Below are 14,360 nucleotides of genomic sequence, written 5' to 3'. Positions count from 1 at the left end.
TTTTTGTCTTTTTAGTAGAGACGGGGTTTCACCATGTTGGCCAGGATGGTCTCGATTTCTTGACCTTGTGATCTGCCTGCTTCAGGCTTCCAAAGTGCTTGGATTACAGGCGTGAGCCACCCGGCCTGACTTACATTTTAAAAGAATCACTTCATTGTTATATTGAGAAGAGAATGAAGAGAAAGGGGTAGGGTGGTAGGGAGTGGAAGCACAGAGATCTGTTAATAGGCTGGTAACTCAGACCAAGCTGGCAACAGAAAAAATACAGTGAAATCATTGGATTTTGGATACATTATGAGGTTGGACTAACAGGATCTGCTGATGGATTGGATGTAGCATAGGACAGGGAATCAAGTGCAGCTCCGTGGTATTTTGCCAGAACTGGAAAGACAGAATTGTCATTAAGTGAGTTGAGAAGTCTAAAAAGCAAGTCTAAGAGTTTATAAAAGCAAGCTTCAGGAAGAAGATCAGGAATTCAGGTTTGGGCATGCTATATTTGACATGCATTTGAACTATTTAACAAATACCCAAATGAATATATCAAGTAGACAGCATATATGCACCTAAGTTCCAAGTAAGAGGACTGGAAAAATAATTTGGTAACCATCATCTTTTAAATGGCCGTGAACCTAAGCACAGTGGTCATTGATGGAGGTAGTGCCGGCAGAGATGAGTCTCAGGAGTGTCCCCTAGAGCACCTTAATATTACTTAGTTGGAGAGATGAGAATATTCAGAAGAGGATCCAGAGAAGGGGAGTCCAGAGACATGGGAGGAAAATGAGGAGACTGTGGTATCCTGGAGGCCACAGGAAGAAAATGTTTCCAGGAGGAATATTCTGCTTCAAATGTGTGCTGATAGGTTAAATGAGATAGTAGCTGGGAAAGAATTGGCTGGAGTTTAGCAAAGTGTAGTAGAGAGATGGGGGGAAAAGCAAAATTTAATTTTGATGACATTAAGAGAAAATAGGAGAATGGGAATTGGAGTCCACTAGTCCAGGCAACTTTTCATGGACTTTTGCTGTAAAAGGAGCAGAAAAATGGGCAGTAGCTGGGAAAGGACATGGTAAAAAGGGCTTGTTTAAAGGTAACAGAAATCATAAAATAATAGCATGTTTGCAGGCTGATGAACTGATTCAGTGAAGAAGGAAAATGAATAACAGGATAAATAAGGGAGAAATGACTGAGTATTTGAATAGGCAGAGAACATGAGGCCTAGTGCATATGTGGAGAGTCAGCCTTGGGAGCAGGGAAACAGCTCCTATATAACATAATAGGAAGGCAGGCAGGGCATATGGGGAAAGTGCTGGTAGGAAGAACCACTAGGGGAACTTACGGAGGTTTTCTTCTATTTTATTCATAAATTAGGAAATGAGATCAGCTCAAGGTGAGGATTGGGGAATAGGGTTAGAGGTTTGTAGAGAGAAAGTAGAATATATTCAATACTTGTCTAAGACAGTGGGCAGTTACATGACCTTGGGCAGGACTTCTTGGCCTTTGAGGCTGGGTTATTCTCTGCTATAGGAGAGGCTGACATTATAGAATGTTGTGTGCATCCCAGGCTTCTACCCACTGTGTGACAGCAGCAGCCTTTCCCCTTTTTCTCCCTCAATTGTGAACAACCAAAAGTGTCTCCAGATATTCCCAAATGTCCTCTCGGGTCAAAATTGTCCCCAGTTGAGAGCCACCAGTCTAAGGAAATGTAGTATGATTGTCAGGAAGCATTAACAGCCAAGTTAAGGTTCATAATCATGAATTTAACATGAGATCATTCAGCATTGTTGTGTTATATTCAGCTGTGCAGGTGCAGGCACAGAATACGCAGAAAGTTAGATTTAACCAGGGTTGGGGTTTTGCCAAAGGAGTACAGTGAAGAGACTAGAGAAGAGCCAGGGAGTTATTTTAATAATTGATCATGGAATTTATACCGGGCGAGGATAAAAGTGAGGAAAGATGGTAGGAACACTATATTGTAGGTCCTACTGGGGTCAAAGTATTATAGAGATCGGGGTTCTAGAGAGGGTGATGTAATATTAGGGATTTTCAAAAAGAACCTACTCCCTGTTGGTGTCTAGGAAGGAAATCTCAGATGGAGGAAGTGCAGGATGAACTCATCCACAGACTGACCATTGGTCGGAGTGCCGCTCAGAAGAAATTCCACGTGCCACGGCAGAACGTGCCGGTTATCAATATCACTTACGACTCCACACCGGAGGATGTGAAGACATGGTTACAGTCAAAGGGATTCAACCCTGTGTGAGTCTCTCTGTGAATACTTTGCAATTCTGTGTGTACAACATGCATTGTTTTCAATTTGCTTACTTAGATGTCACAGATAACTCTTAAAAAACATAAGGGCACAGACTGCATACTTTGTGCCATACTCAAGAAATCATTATAGCTGTTCATAGCTGAAAAAGAACTAAAATAAGCATAAATAATTATTGTGATGCCACCCCATTTTCAAGTTGGTAGTATCTGTTCATTATTAGTTCTTTAAGCAAATTATCGGCAGCTTTAAGGCCCAGTAGCTTCTTTTCTCCATCAGATTTCTCTGATGTAACCTAGGTAGGACCATGGTCTTAGCTGAACTTCTTAGACCACGTAGGACATAGAGCATAAGCTTTCCTCCTGCTGCAGGATATAGTGTCTCTGGCAAATAAAAAATAGTGTTACCTAGCATCAATTATAATCTTAATAGAACTTTTCCTTTAATAAACCCATAGTAAAGGTTCTATTTATCTATCTAAAAGTCTATAAACATTTAATATGTATTTGGCACGATGAGCTATTAGAATAGAATATACATGTTCAAAGGACCTTGACATATTATAAACTCACCTACCCAGCATGATTGAAAAATGAGGTACAATGGTTAGTCAATTGCCAGGTTACTAGAAAGTTATCTCTTCCTTCTATGAAACAGCAAATCCCAAGAATTGGTATTAAACAATGACCCTAAACCCAACTGGTTCCTTTTTGATACTTTGTAATTAATAATCTGTATAGCCTCAGGATCATCATCATGAAAGAAGCTTGTCATTGCCCTAACTGTAAAGACTGTAGTGGCATTTTAATAAGGCTTCCAGGGTATGGAACACTTAGAAAAGAGAAGTTACTAGCAGGAACAGATAATTTTCTCCTTTGTTTGTAGGCAGTATTTTTAATGCTCAGTTTCTTTTTCTTTTCTTTTTTTTTAGGACTGTCAATAGTCTTGGAGTATTAAATGGTGCACAACTTTTCTCTCTCAATAAGGATGAACTGAGGACAGTCTGCCCTGAAGGGGCGAGAGTCTATAGCCAAATCACCGTACAAAAAGCTGCATTAGAGGTATGACTTGTCAACCTAAGGTGGTGTTTTTCTGCAAATTGAAAGCTCTGGAAACAACTGTTTATGTCCATATTGGCCAATTTCCCTTTCTTAACAGAGCTGAATTAAATTTAACTCTGCTTTTGTAAATTTGTCACTGAGATCATCAATGAGTTTCCGGAAGGTTAATTTGTTATAAATGCTCATATGACGTGAAGCTTGAGCACATACTTTTGGACACTTAACAAAAAGCGTAATGTTCTCATTTTATATGTATTCACTACTTCTATAGGAAATTTAATTTTGACATAATAATGGAAATTAGCTTCTGAGTGAGTAAGAGCCTTAAGAGGCCAGAACGCTTGCCTATTCTTAATATTTTTTTTTTGGAGATTCTAATAGCGTATGGGTTATAAGATTGTAAAACCCTGGCTGTGTGTGTTAGGTCTAGTAATACATCTCAATAATCGGGAAGGATACATTAGGTAGAGATCACTGAAAATAGAGAGCCCTGAAAAGTATTTAGTCACAATGGTCTGTATGAAAGCAGGAGAGTCCATGTTTTCTAGATTGGTTTATACTTAAGCTTCCAATATCCTATTTTAGACTTAAAATGTGCTATGTACGGGTAGTAGTTTCCAACTGTTACATCTCACAGCTCTTAATAGTTTCATGAAAATTATACTTGGACTCAAATGAAAGAATATAGGCTTTGGCATGAAACTGATCCATAATCATCTCTAGCAGGTATATTCTATAAATTCAACAGTTAAATAATGCAGGGTAAAATCACTTCATGCATATCACCCCATAGCCATTCTCAATCAAGAGAAATAATATTTCCCTTGGAGGTTTTCCCTACAACATTGATCTTGAAGACTCCATATTAAGGTTTGATTTGATTGCTTTCCATATGTTGAATATTAATAAGGATTATATATTTTTCTCAAGCAGTTTTATTACCACTATATTTAATTTTGTTGAGAGTATATAATTACTTTTTCAAGGTATGTTAGAAAATGCCATATTCCTAAAATTCTGAATTCCTTCATCCCACACCTGCCTATCATTATTGTCATTTGCTGTCACCACCCACTTCAGGATGGCCTCTTGCTGCTTCTTCTCTTCCTATTCTCTGGATGGGAACTGAGGCAGAGGCTGACTACCTGAGGTTCTTCATGTTCCTCAGCCACCTTCTACCACCTCACCCTTTCCTTGGATCTAGTTAGTCTTTTAGATTATTCGCCTGTGTTGCCAGAGACTTCTGTTGATGGGAAAGGAGAAAAGCCAGCATGGTTGGAGGGTCAGAACTATGTGGATGGGAAACTGGGTGAATTCTCTGGCCTGAGTTAAAATCTTCTAAAGGCAGATCAGTATCTTGTTTGACCCCAAAAGAGTCCTTTGATAATTTACCATGTTATTATGCTTATTGTACGCATATCCTCTTTCTCTCAGCAAACCTAGAGTACTACACATACATGATTGATTTATCTTTATCACGTTCAAATGAAAGGCCTGGTGAGTGAATTGCCTTAACAGACTTTACAAAATGAAAAATTATCAATGTGATATATTAGTGAAGTGCAGAAGCTTCACTTAAAAAGTGGAGCCATTAGCTTTCCTGAAGAGATACTAGAAGAAAACCACAGTGGAATTTTATCCTGAGCCATTTCATGATACGACCTGCAGCCTGCACAAATCAGTAACCATCTTGTCTAACTGTTTATCTTTCAGGATAGCAGTGGCAGCTCCGAGTTACAAGAAATTATGAGAAGACGACAGGAAAAAATCAGTGCTGCTGCTAGTGATTCAGGAGTGGAATCTTTTGATGAAGGAAGCAGTCACTAATTTGTTTGTTTGTTTTTAAACTCCATTGTCTTTGGCATTATTCCAACATGCTTTGTTTTAAGAAGCCTTGAAGGGAATGTCAGATTCATTTTTCTTGATGTAATTTATCACCATAAAAAAACCCATGCAAACCTGAGTGAGCACAGGATTTGCTTCTAGGCCCATTATTTTTATTAAAACTGAAAAAATTTAAACTGAATTTTTTGACCTTGGAAAATATTTTTCTTACTTTACCAAGGTGAAGCTTCCTTAATTAGATTAATTATTTTATCCCCATCCCAGGGTATAAACAGGAATTGTTTTGATAGTGGTGGAGTTATTCACTGCAACAAAGCAACAATGTTGTCCATGATTCAAAATCTAAGCAGTTTCGATTTTGCCTGTGAGTATGGTGTCTGTCATTCAGGGCGTAGCTCACTGTAGGCTAGCCTCTGCTTACTTAGGTCTCTTCTCTGACATACTCAATGGAAGAATATTTAGATTTATTTAAAGTTCTTAATGCCAACAGTTTTAAAAAAATTAAAACATTTGAATGAACTGTAAAGTACAGCCATACCTTGGACATGCAAATATAAATCTATGGAGCATTCTCAAGACAGTTTGTCATGGCTCTGTTGATTGCAATTCCTTGTATAGCTTGTATTTTGATTTAGTTTATATTCTGCTTATTATGTATACTGTGTTCTTATATATGAGAAAGCACAAATGGGAAAGAGGTCATGTTTGCTCAAAATCTAGCAAAGGAAGTAGTCTGCATTGGTGTGCATTACAGTATTTTGCTTAATGAAAGCCTCAGTTCTGAATGTTGATATGAGTAGTTAAAAGGAAGTGGGGCCATTTTATGTGTTTATCTGTGTCAAGTATTTCTGGTAATAAGAAGCACTTAATTTACACGTATTTTAATCCTGTGAAAGATTCCACATAGAGAAAAGAAAGATACCTAACCTTCAACAAATGTTATTTTTGGAAACACAATTTTTGTCATTAAATGTTATATTATTTCACATATATAAAACAGATGTTATGTAAGAATGTTGTATATTTTAACATAAATCATTTAGAGAAATTATCTAGATTCATTAATTTTCATAGTGCCTTTTTCACATGAGTCAGCTGGAAAGTCTGCAATAAACAGTATTTGCTGTCTGTTAATAAATGGGTTCTGTCTCATTGGCAAAAAGGATCTGTGCTATATCGGCTGAGGATTCGTGTTGAATGGAATGGGAAAAAGTAGAGATCCACATTTTTTAAAAACTATATATTACTCTATTTCTGAGTGGACAGGGAAACTCTAGAATACTTTTTTCGATTGTTTTTCTTCTTTTCGCCTGTCGTTTCATCATCTTTTCCTTCTACCTCTAGACATATTTGGTAACGGTAATGGAACTAATTTACACTGCACTTACAATTGCTAAATGCTTCCACATAAATGCTTTCCTGGATATTTACAACAACTCTATATGAATTATTACAGATGAGGAGATTTAGCTTCCTAGAAGCTGGTTTTCCCCAGATCCTGAAGGATGTGGGAGTTTCTCATCTTCTATCTCTTGGTCTCTCTATAACACTGCCCCTTGGATAAAGTGGAACAAACATGAGCATGATAAAGGCAAATTAGTTTAGATCTTTTACATTTCATAAGGACTGATACATATGTATAGTTTAGCCTTTATTGAAAGGGATAAGATGAAAGAAAATAGGATCCAAAAGTTAAGATAACCTGCGTGTAAAATAGACGGATATGAAGAGAATTGGTGTAATTTACATCTTTATGCTATAAAATGCCAAAGGAATGTATCCCAGAGGTAGTGACTGCAAAAAGCAGTCACATCAGCTAAGGCTGTGGGGACAAAGAGAAGAGGTTCCTGGAATTTAGAATCTTGAGAGAGCAGCACCACAGCATTTGGATCCAGACATCTGAGAGGTGTGGTCACTGGTCTCTGAGGATTTGAGGAAAGACCCCACAAAGCTAACAGGGGGACACAGCCTAATCAGTGTTTTTGCCTCAGGTATTCAGAAAAGATTTCAGGAATTGAAAAACAGGTCAGAAAATCCATGGCTCTGGGACTTAGACTTTGGAGAAGAGCATGGCAGGTAGCTGGTGATTGAATCTCTAAGAGGGCACAATGAGAATGCCTCTGGGAGCATGGGGAAAAGAAAACTGATAAATTGAGCCAACTACTGCTGCTGGGAATCATTTGCTACTTATTGATTGAAGAACCGCTACTGGGGTGATGTTGATAGCAACAGGAAGTAAAACAGGAGGGAGAAGCCCCTTGTTCCTTCTCTAGCCTTCTATCTCCCTGTAGCACATGCTTTCGGCACAGTCTATTGAGCATGCACCTAACAAAGCCCCAAATCTCAAAGATGAGAATTAAGGGATGGATTTGAAGCTGAGAGAATAGCTCATAACCCATTCCAATCTCTAGTACTTAGCCTCTACACTTGCTCTTCTGTACATATCTGAAATTTCATACAACAATAATTTTTTAAATGTGGGCCAGGAGCAGTGGCTCATACCTATAACCCCAGTACTTTAGGAGGCCAAGATGGGAGAATTGCTTGAGCCCAGGAGTTCAAGACCAGCCTGGGCAACAAAGTGACACCTCATCTCTACAAAAAAATGTAGCCAGGTGTGGTGGCATTCACATACAGTCTCTGTTACTTCGGAGTCCAAGGTGAAAGTGTCGCTTGAGCCAGGAGTTCAAGGTTGTAGTGAGCCATGAGTGCACCACTGCATGCCAGCCTGGGTGATGGAGTGAGATCCTATCTCTAAAAAAATTGATTAAAAAAATTTAAAAAATAGAAAAAGCTTATAATTTTACCTAACAAGATGCAATCATCTTTCTCTGTTATTTTAGTAGTATTTAATGTAGAGTACTTAATGTAAAGAATTGGTTAAACAGGCTAAAAGAGAACACTAAGGCATCACAGAGGTGGTTATAATAGGAAACAGCTCCTACCCCGAGGGCTACAGAGCAAAGGGAAGGGATTAGGTTTATCAGCATTCAGAAGCTTGGAAGGAGAGTCCTAGAAAGCTTGGACTGGGACCCATGAAGAGGAGGCATGGTCTAGTGTTGGTCCTGGTGCTTCAGTAGCACAGAGGAGAGCCCTGTGAAGAGCTGGGACAGAGACCTCTGAGGAGGAGATTCTGGCCATTTGATGCCGGCCCCTCTGAGAGAGTGTAGTGATGTTGGTCCCAAAAATGTTAGGGTAAAAACTAAAACAGAATCACCTGCTGCTACTGGACTCAACTGGTGGTGCCAGAGTAAAGATCTATTTTACTGGCTTACAGCCAATTGGTTTTTGTGTGCCTTTGTGTAGTTTTCTTGTTTCTTGTTCTTCGTGTTGAGCTTCTTGGAACTGTGGAATTATAGCTTTTATTAAATTTGTAAAACTTTCAGCCATTATTGCTTTAATGTTTTTTCTGTCCCTCCTGCTTTCTTTTTGGGAGATTCCGATATATGTGTATTAGGCCATTTGAAGCCTTTCCAAGGTCATTGAGGCTCTGTTAATTTTTTAACAAGTTTTTGTTTCGTCTGTTTTATTTGGGTAGTTCCTGTTGCTGTCTTCAAGTTCATAACCTTTTATTCTTCTATTTCTAATCTGCTTTTAATTGCTTCCATTATATTTTCATCTCAGACGTTATAGTTTTCTAAAAGTCTGACTTGGGTGTTTTGTTTTCTTAGAATATCTTCTATATCTCTGCTTAATTCACTCAATATTTTTCAGGTTTCCCAATTATATGGAATACAGTTAGAGTATCAGTTTTAAAAGAGGATTCTGTGAAGATGGCAGAGTAAGAAGTACCAGAAATCTGTCTGCCCACTTAGACAATAATTACACTGACAGAATCTATTTGATGTAACTCCTTTGAAACTCTGGAATCCATTGATGACTTGCAACTTTCAGGGAAAGGCTTGGTTGGTAATTTGCAGTAAATTTTGGTAAATAACAAAAATTAATAATAAAAAAAATTAAGAAAAAAGAATTTTAAAAAGTGAACAGGCTGGGTGTGGTAGCTCACGCTTGTAATCTTAGCACTTTGGGAGGCCGAGGCAGGTAGATCACTTGAGCCCATGAGTTAGAGACCAGCCTGGCTAACGTGGTAAAACTCCATCTCTACCAAAAAAAAAAAAATTAGCCATGTGTGGTAGCACGTGCATGTAATCCCAGCTACTCAAGAGGCTGAGACAGGAGGGTAGCTTGAACCAAGGAGGTCGAGGATGCAGTGAGCCATGGTTGTGCCACTGCACGTCAGCCTGGGCTACAGGGAAAGAACCTATCTCAAAAATGAATAAATTAATTAAAAAAAACTTAAAAAATAAAAATGAACAAAGCCTCCATAAAATATGGGATTATGTGAAGAAACCAAATCTATGATGTGGGAGTTAGGTCAGGATGGTGGGGAAAATTTTAAGCCAGAAACCTTCTTGGAAGGCCTGGGGGGTTTGCGTAAGCTCCAGTAATAAACTTGGCTGAAGGCAGCCTTGTCCCCTTAGTTAAATAAATCAGAGTAGAAACAAAGGAATGTGGGGAGTTTACCTAACTAGCTTGTTTACTTATGTGGTCCTAAGACTAACCTTTGATCTACCGTGGGTGCTTAATTGTTTTCTACTGGGGAAGTCCACAATGTCAATTACCCTCTAGTGGTGTTGACTCAAGCCTTTGTCAATTAATCTTTACTGAATAAATGCGAGTCTTGCTGGCTGGTCAGGGCTGAGGCTGCAACTAAGTGGCCTGGACACTCAGTCGAACTGGCAAAGCAGAATATCTGTGTGTCAGCGTACTTCATTCATCTGTCGTTGGCTCAGAGTCTGCGGGACAGACCCCCCACACTGTGACTCATTGACATTCCTAAGAGATAAGGAATAGAGAATAAGCACCTCAGAAAATATATTTGAGGGTATGGTCCATGAAAATTTCCCCAATCTTGCTAGAGAAGTTGACATACAAATTCAAGAAATTTGGAGAACACCTGCTAGATACTAACAAGAGAACCATCCCCAAGACACATAGTCATCAGACTTTTCAAGGTCAACATGAAAGAAAAAAATCTTAAAGGCTGTTACAGAAAGGGGTCAAATCACTCACAAAGGAAACTCCATCAGGCTAACAGCAGGCTTCTCAATATAAACCTTCCAAGCTAGGAGAGATTGGAGGCCTACTTTCAGGATCCTTAAAGAAAAGAAATTCCAACAAAGAACTTCATATCCCACCAAACTAAGCTTCATAAGCAAAGAAGAAATAAAATCTTTTCCAGACAAGCAAATGCTAAGGGAATTTATTACCCCTAAAACAGTCTTACAAGATATCCTTTAGGCCTGGGGAGTTCTAAACATGGAAATGAAAGAGCAGTATCTGCTGCCACAAAAACACACCTAAGTACATAGCTCACAGGTATTATAAAGCAACTACATAATACAGACTACAAAGTAACCAGCTAATAACATGACAGGGTAAAACTCTCACCTATAAATATTAAACTTGAATGTAAATGGTCTAAACGCCCTGCTTAAAAGGCACAGTGTGGCAAGTTGAATTAAAAAAAAAAAGACACAACCGTCGTCTGTTTTCAAGAGACTTCTTCAGAAGGAGCAGAAGTTGCTATTCCTATATCAGATAAAGCAGACATTAAGCAAACAACATTAAACAGGACAAAGAAAGTCATTATATAATAATAAAGGGTTCATTCAACAAGACTTAACTATTCTAAATATATACACACCCAACATTGGAGAACCCAGCCTTATGAAACAAGTACCTTTAAATGTATGTGTAGACAGCCACACAATAATAGTAGGAGACTTCAACACCCCACTGACAGCATTAGACAGGCCATCAAGGCAGAAAAGTAACAAAGAAATTCCAACTTAAATTCAACACTTGATCAATTAGACCTGATAGTCATCTACAGAATACTCTACCCATTAACCACAGAGTATACATTCTTCTCATCAGCACATGGAACATACTCTTAAGATTGATCACTTGCTCAGCCATAAAGCAAGTTTCAATAAATTTTTAAAAAGTTAAGATCATACCAACCATACTCTTGGACTGCGATGGAATAAAAATAGAAATCAATACCAAAATCTCCCAAAACCTCACAATTACATGGAAATTATATATCTTGCTCCTGAATTACAACAAAGTAATCCTGATTACTTTGATACTATCCATAGATAGTACGGCCATTTTCACAATATTGATTCTTCCAATCTATGAGCATGGAATGTTTTTCCATTTGTTTGTGTCATCTATGATTTATTTCACCAATGTTTTTCAGTTCTCCTTGTAGAGATCTTTTACCTCCTTGATTAGCTGAATTTCTAGGTATTTTTATGTGTATGTGACTCAGCTTGAATGTTATTGGTGTATAGAAATGCTACTGAGTTTTATACATTGATTTCATATCCTAAAACTTTACTGAAGCCTTTCAGTTTTAGAAGGATTTTGGCAAAGTCGTTAGAGTTTTTCTGAGGGATAGAACCTTATCAAGAGTGGTTCTACTGATAAACAACAAAGTTAATCCAGAAATTTTAAAAAATTGAAATAAATGAAAACAGAGAAAACACCAAAATTTCTGGGAGGCAGCAAAAGCAGTGTTATTACAAGGAAAGTTTATAGTGCCAAACACCTATCTCAAAAAGTTAGAAAGTTCTCAAATTAGTGATATAACATCACATCTAAAGGAACTAGAAAAACATGAACAAAATAAAGCAAGCGGAAGAAAAGAAGTAACTAAAGTCCAAGCAGAACTAAATGAAATTGAGACCCAAAAATCCATACAAAGGATCAATGAAACTGAAAGTTGGCTTTTTGAAAAGATAAACAAGATTGATAGACCACTAGCTAGATCAACAAAGAAAAACAATGATCCAAATAAGCACAATAAGAAATGACGAAGGTGACATTACAATCAATCCCACAGAAATACAAAACATCCTCAGACTATTATGAAAAACTCTACACACACAAACTAGAAAATCTAGAGTAAATGGGTAAATTCCAGGAAACACACAACCTCTCAAGATTGCATCAGGAAGAAATTGAAAACCTCAGCAGACCAGTAATGAGTTCTAAAATTGAATCAGTAATAAAAAATCTACCAACCAAAAAAAGCCCTGGACCAGAGGAATTCCCAGCCAAATTTTACCAGACATACAAATGAGCTGGTATGAATCCTACTGAAACTATTCCAAAAAATTAAGGAGGAGTGACTCTGCCCTAACTCATTCTATGAAGCCAGCATCATCCTGATGCGAAAATCTGGCAAAGGCTCAATGAAATATGAAAACTAAAGGCCAATATTCCCTATGAATATAGATACAAAAAATCCTTAACAAAATTCTAGCAAACTGAATCCATCAGCACATGAGAAAGTTAATTCATCACAATCAAGGAGGCTTTATTGTTAGGATGCAAGTTTGGCTCAACATACATATGCAAATCAATAAATGTGATTCACCACATAAACAGAATTAAAAACAAAAACTATGTGATCATCTCAATAAGCGTGGAAAATGATTTTTATAAAATCTAACATCTCTTCGTGATAAAAAACCCTCAACAAACCAGGCATCAAAGGAATATACCTCAAAATAATAAAAGCCATCTATGACAAATCCATAGTTAACATCATACTAAGCCAGCAAAAACTGAAAGCATCCCCCTTGAGAATTCGAACAAGACAAGGATATCCAGTTTCTCCACTCCTATTCAACATAGTACTGGAAGTCCTTGCCAGAGCAATCAGGCAAGAGAAAGAAATAAAATGAATCCAAATAGAAAAAAAAAGTCAATCTATCCCTCTTCACTCTTGATATGGTTCTATCCCTAAGAAAAACCCTAACTACTTTGCCAAAATCCTCCTAAAACTGAAAGGCTTCAAAAATAAAGTTTTAGGATACGAAATCAACGTACAAAACTCAGTAGCATTTCTATACACCAATAACATTCAAGCTGAGCCACACACACATAAAAATACCTAGAAATTCAGCTAACCAAGGAAGTAAAAGATCTCTACAAGGAGAACTGCAAAACATTGGTGAAAGAAATCATAGATGACACAAACAAATGGAAAAACATTCCATGCTCATAGATTGGAAGAATTGATATTGTGGAAATGGCCATACTACCTAAAACAATCTATAAAGTCAATTCTATTCCTATCAAACTACCATTGTTATTTTTCACAGAATTAGAAAAAAACTATTCTAAAATTCATATGGAACAAAAAAGGAACCCAAACACCAAAAGCAATCCTAAGTAAAAAGGATTATATTTTCTGACTTCAAACTATACTTCAAGCCTACAGTAATCAAAACAGTATGATACTGGTACAAAAGCAAACACATAGACCAATGGAGAAGAATAGAGAACCCAGAAATAAAGTTGCATACCTATAATTATCTTATCTTTGACAAAGTTGACAAAAATAAACAATGGGAAAAGGACTCCCTATTTAATAAGTGGTGCTGGGATAACTGACTAGCCATATGCAGAAGAATGAAACTAGACCCCTACCTATTACCACATACAAAAATTAACTCAAGATGGATTAAAGGTTTAAAGGTAAAGCCTCAAACTATAAAAATCCTAGAAAACCTAGGAAATACCTTTCTTGACACTGGTCTTGGCAAAGAATTTATTGCTATTGCAACAACAACAACAAAATGGACAAGTAAGACCTAATTAAACCAAAGAGCTTCTGTACAGCAAAAGAAACTATCAACAGAGTAGAGAGACAACCTACAGAATGAGGGAAAATATTTGCAAACTATGCATCTGACGAAGATCTAATATCCAGAATTTATAAGGAACTTAAGCAAATCAACAAGCCAAAAACAAATAAGCCCTTTCAAAAGTAGTCAAAGGGCCAGGCATGGTGGCTCATGCCTGTAATCCCAGCACTTTGGGAGGCTGAGGCGGGTGGATCACCTGAGGTCAGGAGTTCGAGACTAGCATGATCAACATGATGAAACCCTGTCTCTACTAAAAATACAAAATTAGCCAGGCATAGTGATGCACACCTATAATCCCAGCTACTCAGGAGGATGAGGCAGGAGAATCTCTTGAACCCGGGAAGTGGAGGTTGCAGTGAGCCGAGATCATGCCATTGCACTCCAGCCTGGGCAACAAGAGCAAAACTCCATCTCAGAAAAAAAAAAAAAAAAAAAGTAGGCAAAGGACATGAACAGACA

General features: G+C 37.6%; 1 protein-coding gene across 15 annotated transcripts in view; it reads left to right on the top strand.

Annotated features, from left to right (window-relative positions):
* Positions 1-6,310, top strand: part of EPS8 (EGFR pathway substrate 8, signaling adaptor) — a 171,606-nt gene extending 165,296 nt beyond the window's left edge. For all 15 annotated transcript variants that reach the window (XM_063672466.1, XM_054445144.1, XM_054445146.1 and 12 more), the window contains 3 exons: positions 2,073-2,253; positions 3,198-3,327; positions 5,041-6,310. In XM_063672466.1, the coding sequence (XP_063528536.1) occupies positions 2,073-2,253; positions 3,198-3,327; positions 5,041-5,154 (425 nt within the window). In that variant the 3' untranslated portion in view covers positions 5,155-6,310. The remainder of the gene's footprint in view (positions 1-2,072; positions 2,254-3,197; positions 3,328-5,040) is intronic.
* The last annotated feature ends 8,050 nt before the right edge of the window (positions 6,311-14,360 follow it).

This window comes from Pongo pygmaeus, chromosome 10 (assembly GCF_028885625.2).
Source record: "Pongo pygmaeus isolate AG05252 chromosome 10, NHGRI_mPonPyg2-v2.0_pri, whole genome shotgun sequence".
NCBI lineage: Eukaryota > Metazoa > Chordata > Mammalia > Primates > Hominidae > Pongo > Pongo pygmaeus.
Note: the sequence above shows the minus strand (reverse complement) of the source record. Positions and strands in the feature narration are given on the sequence as shown.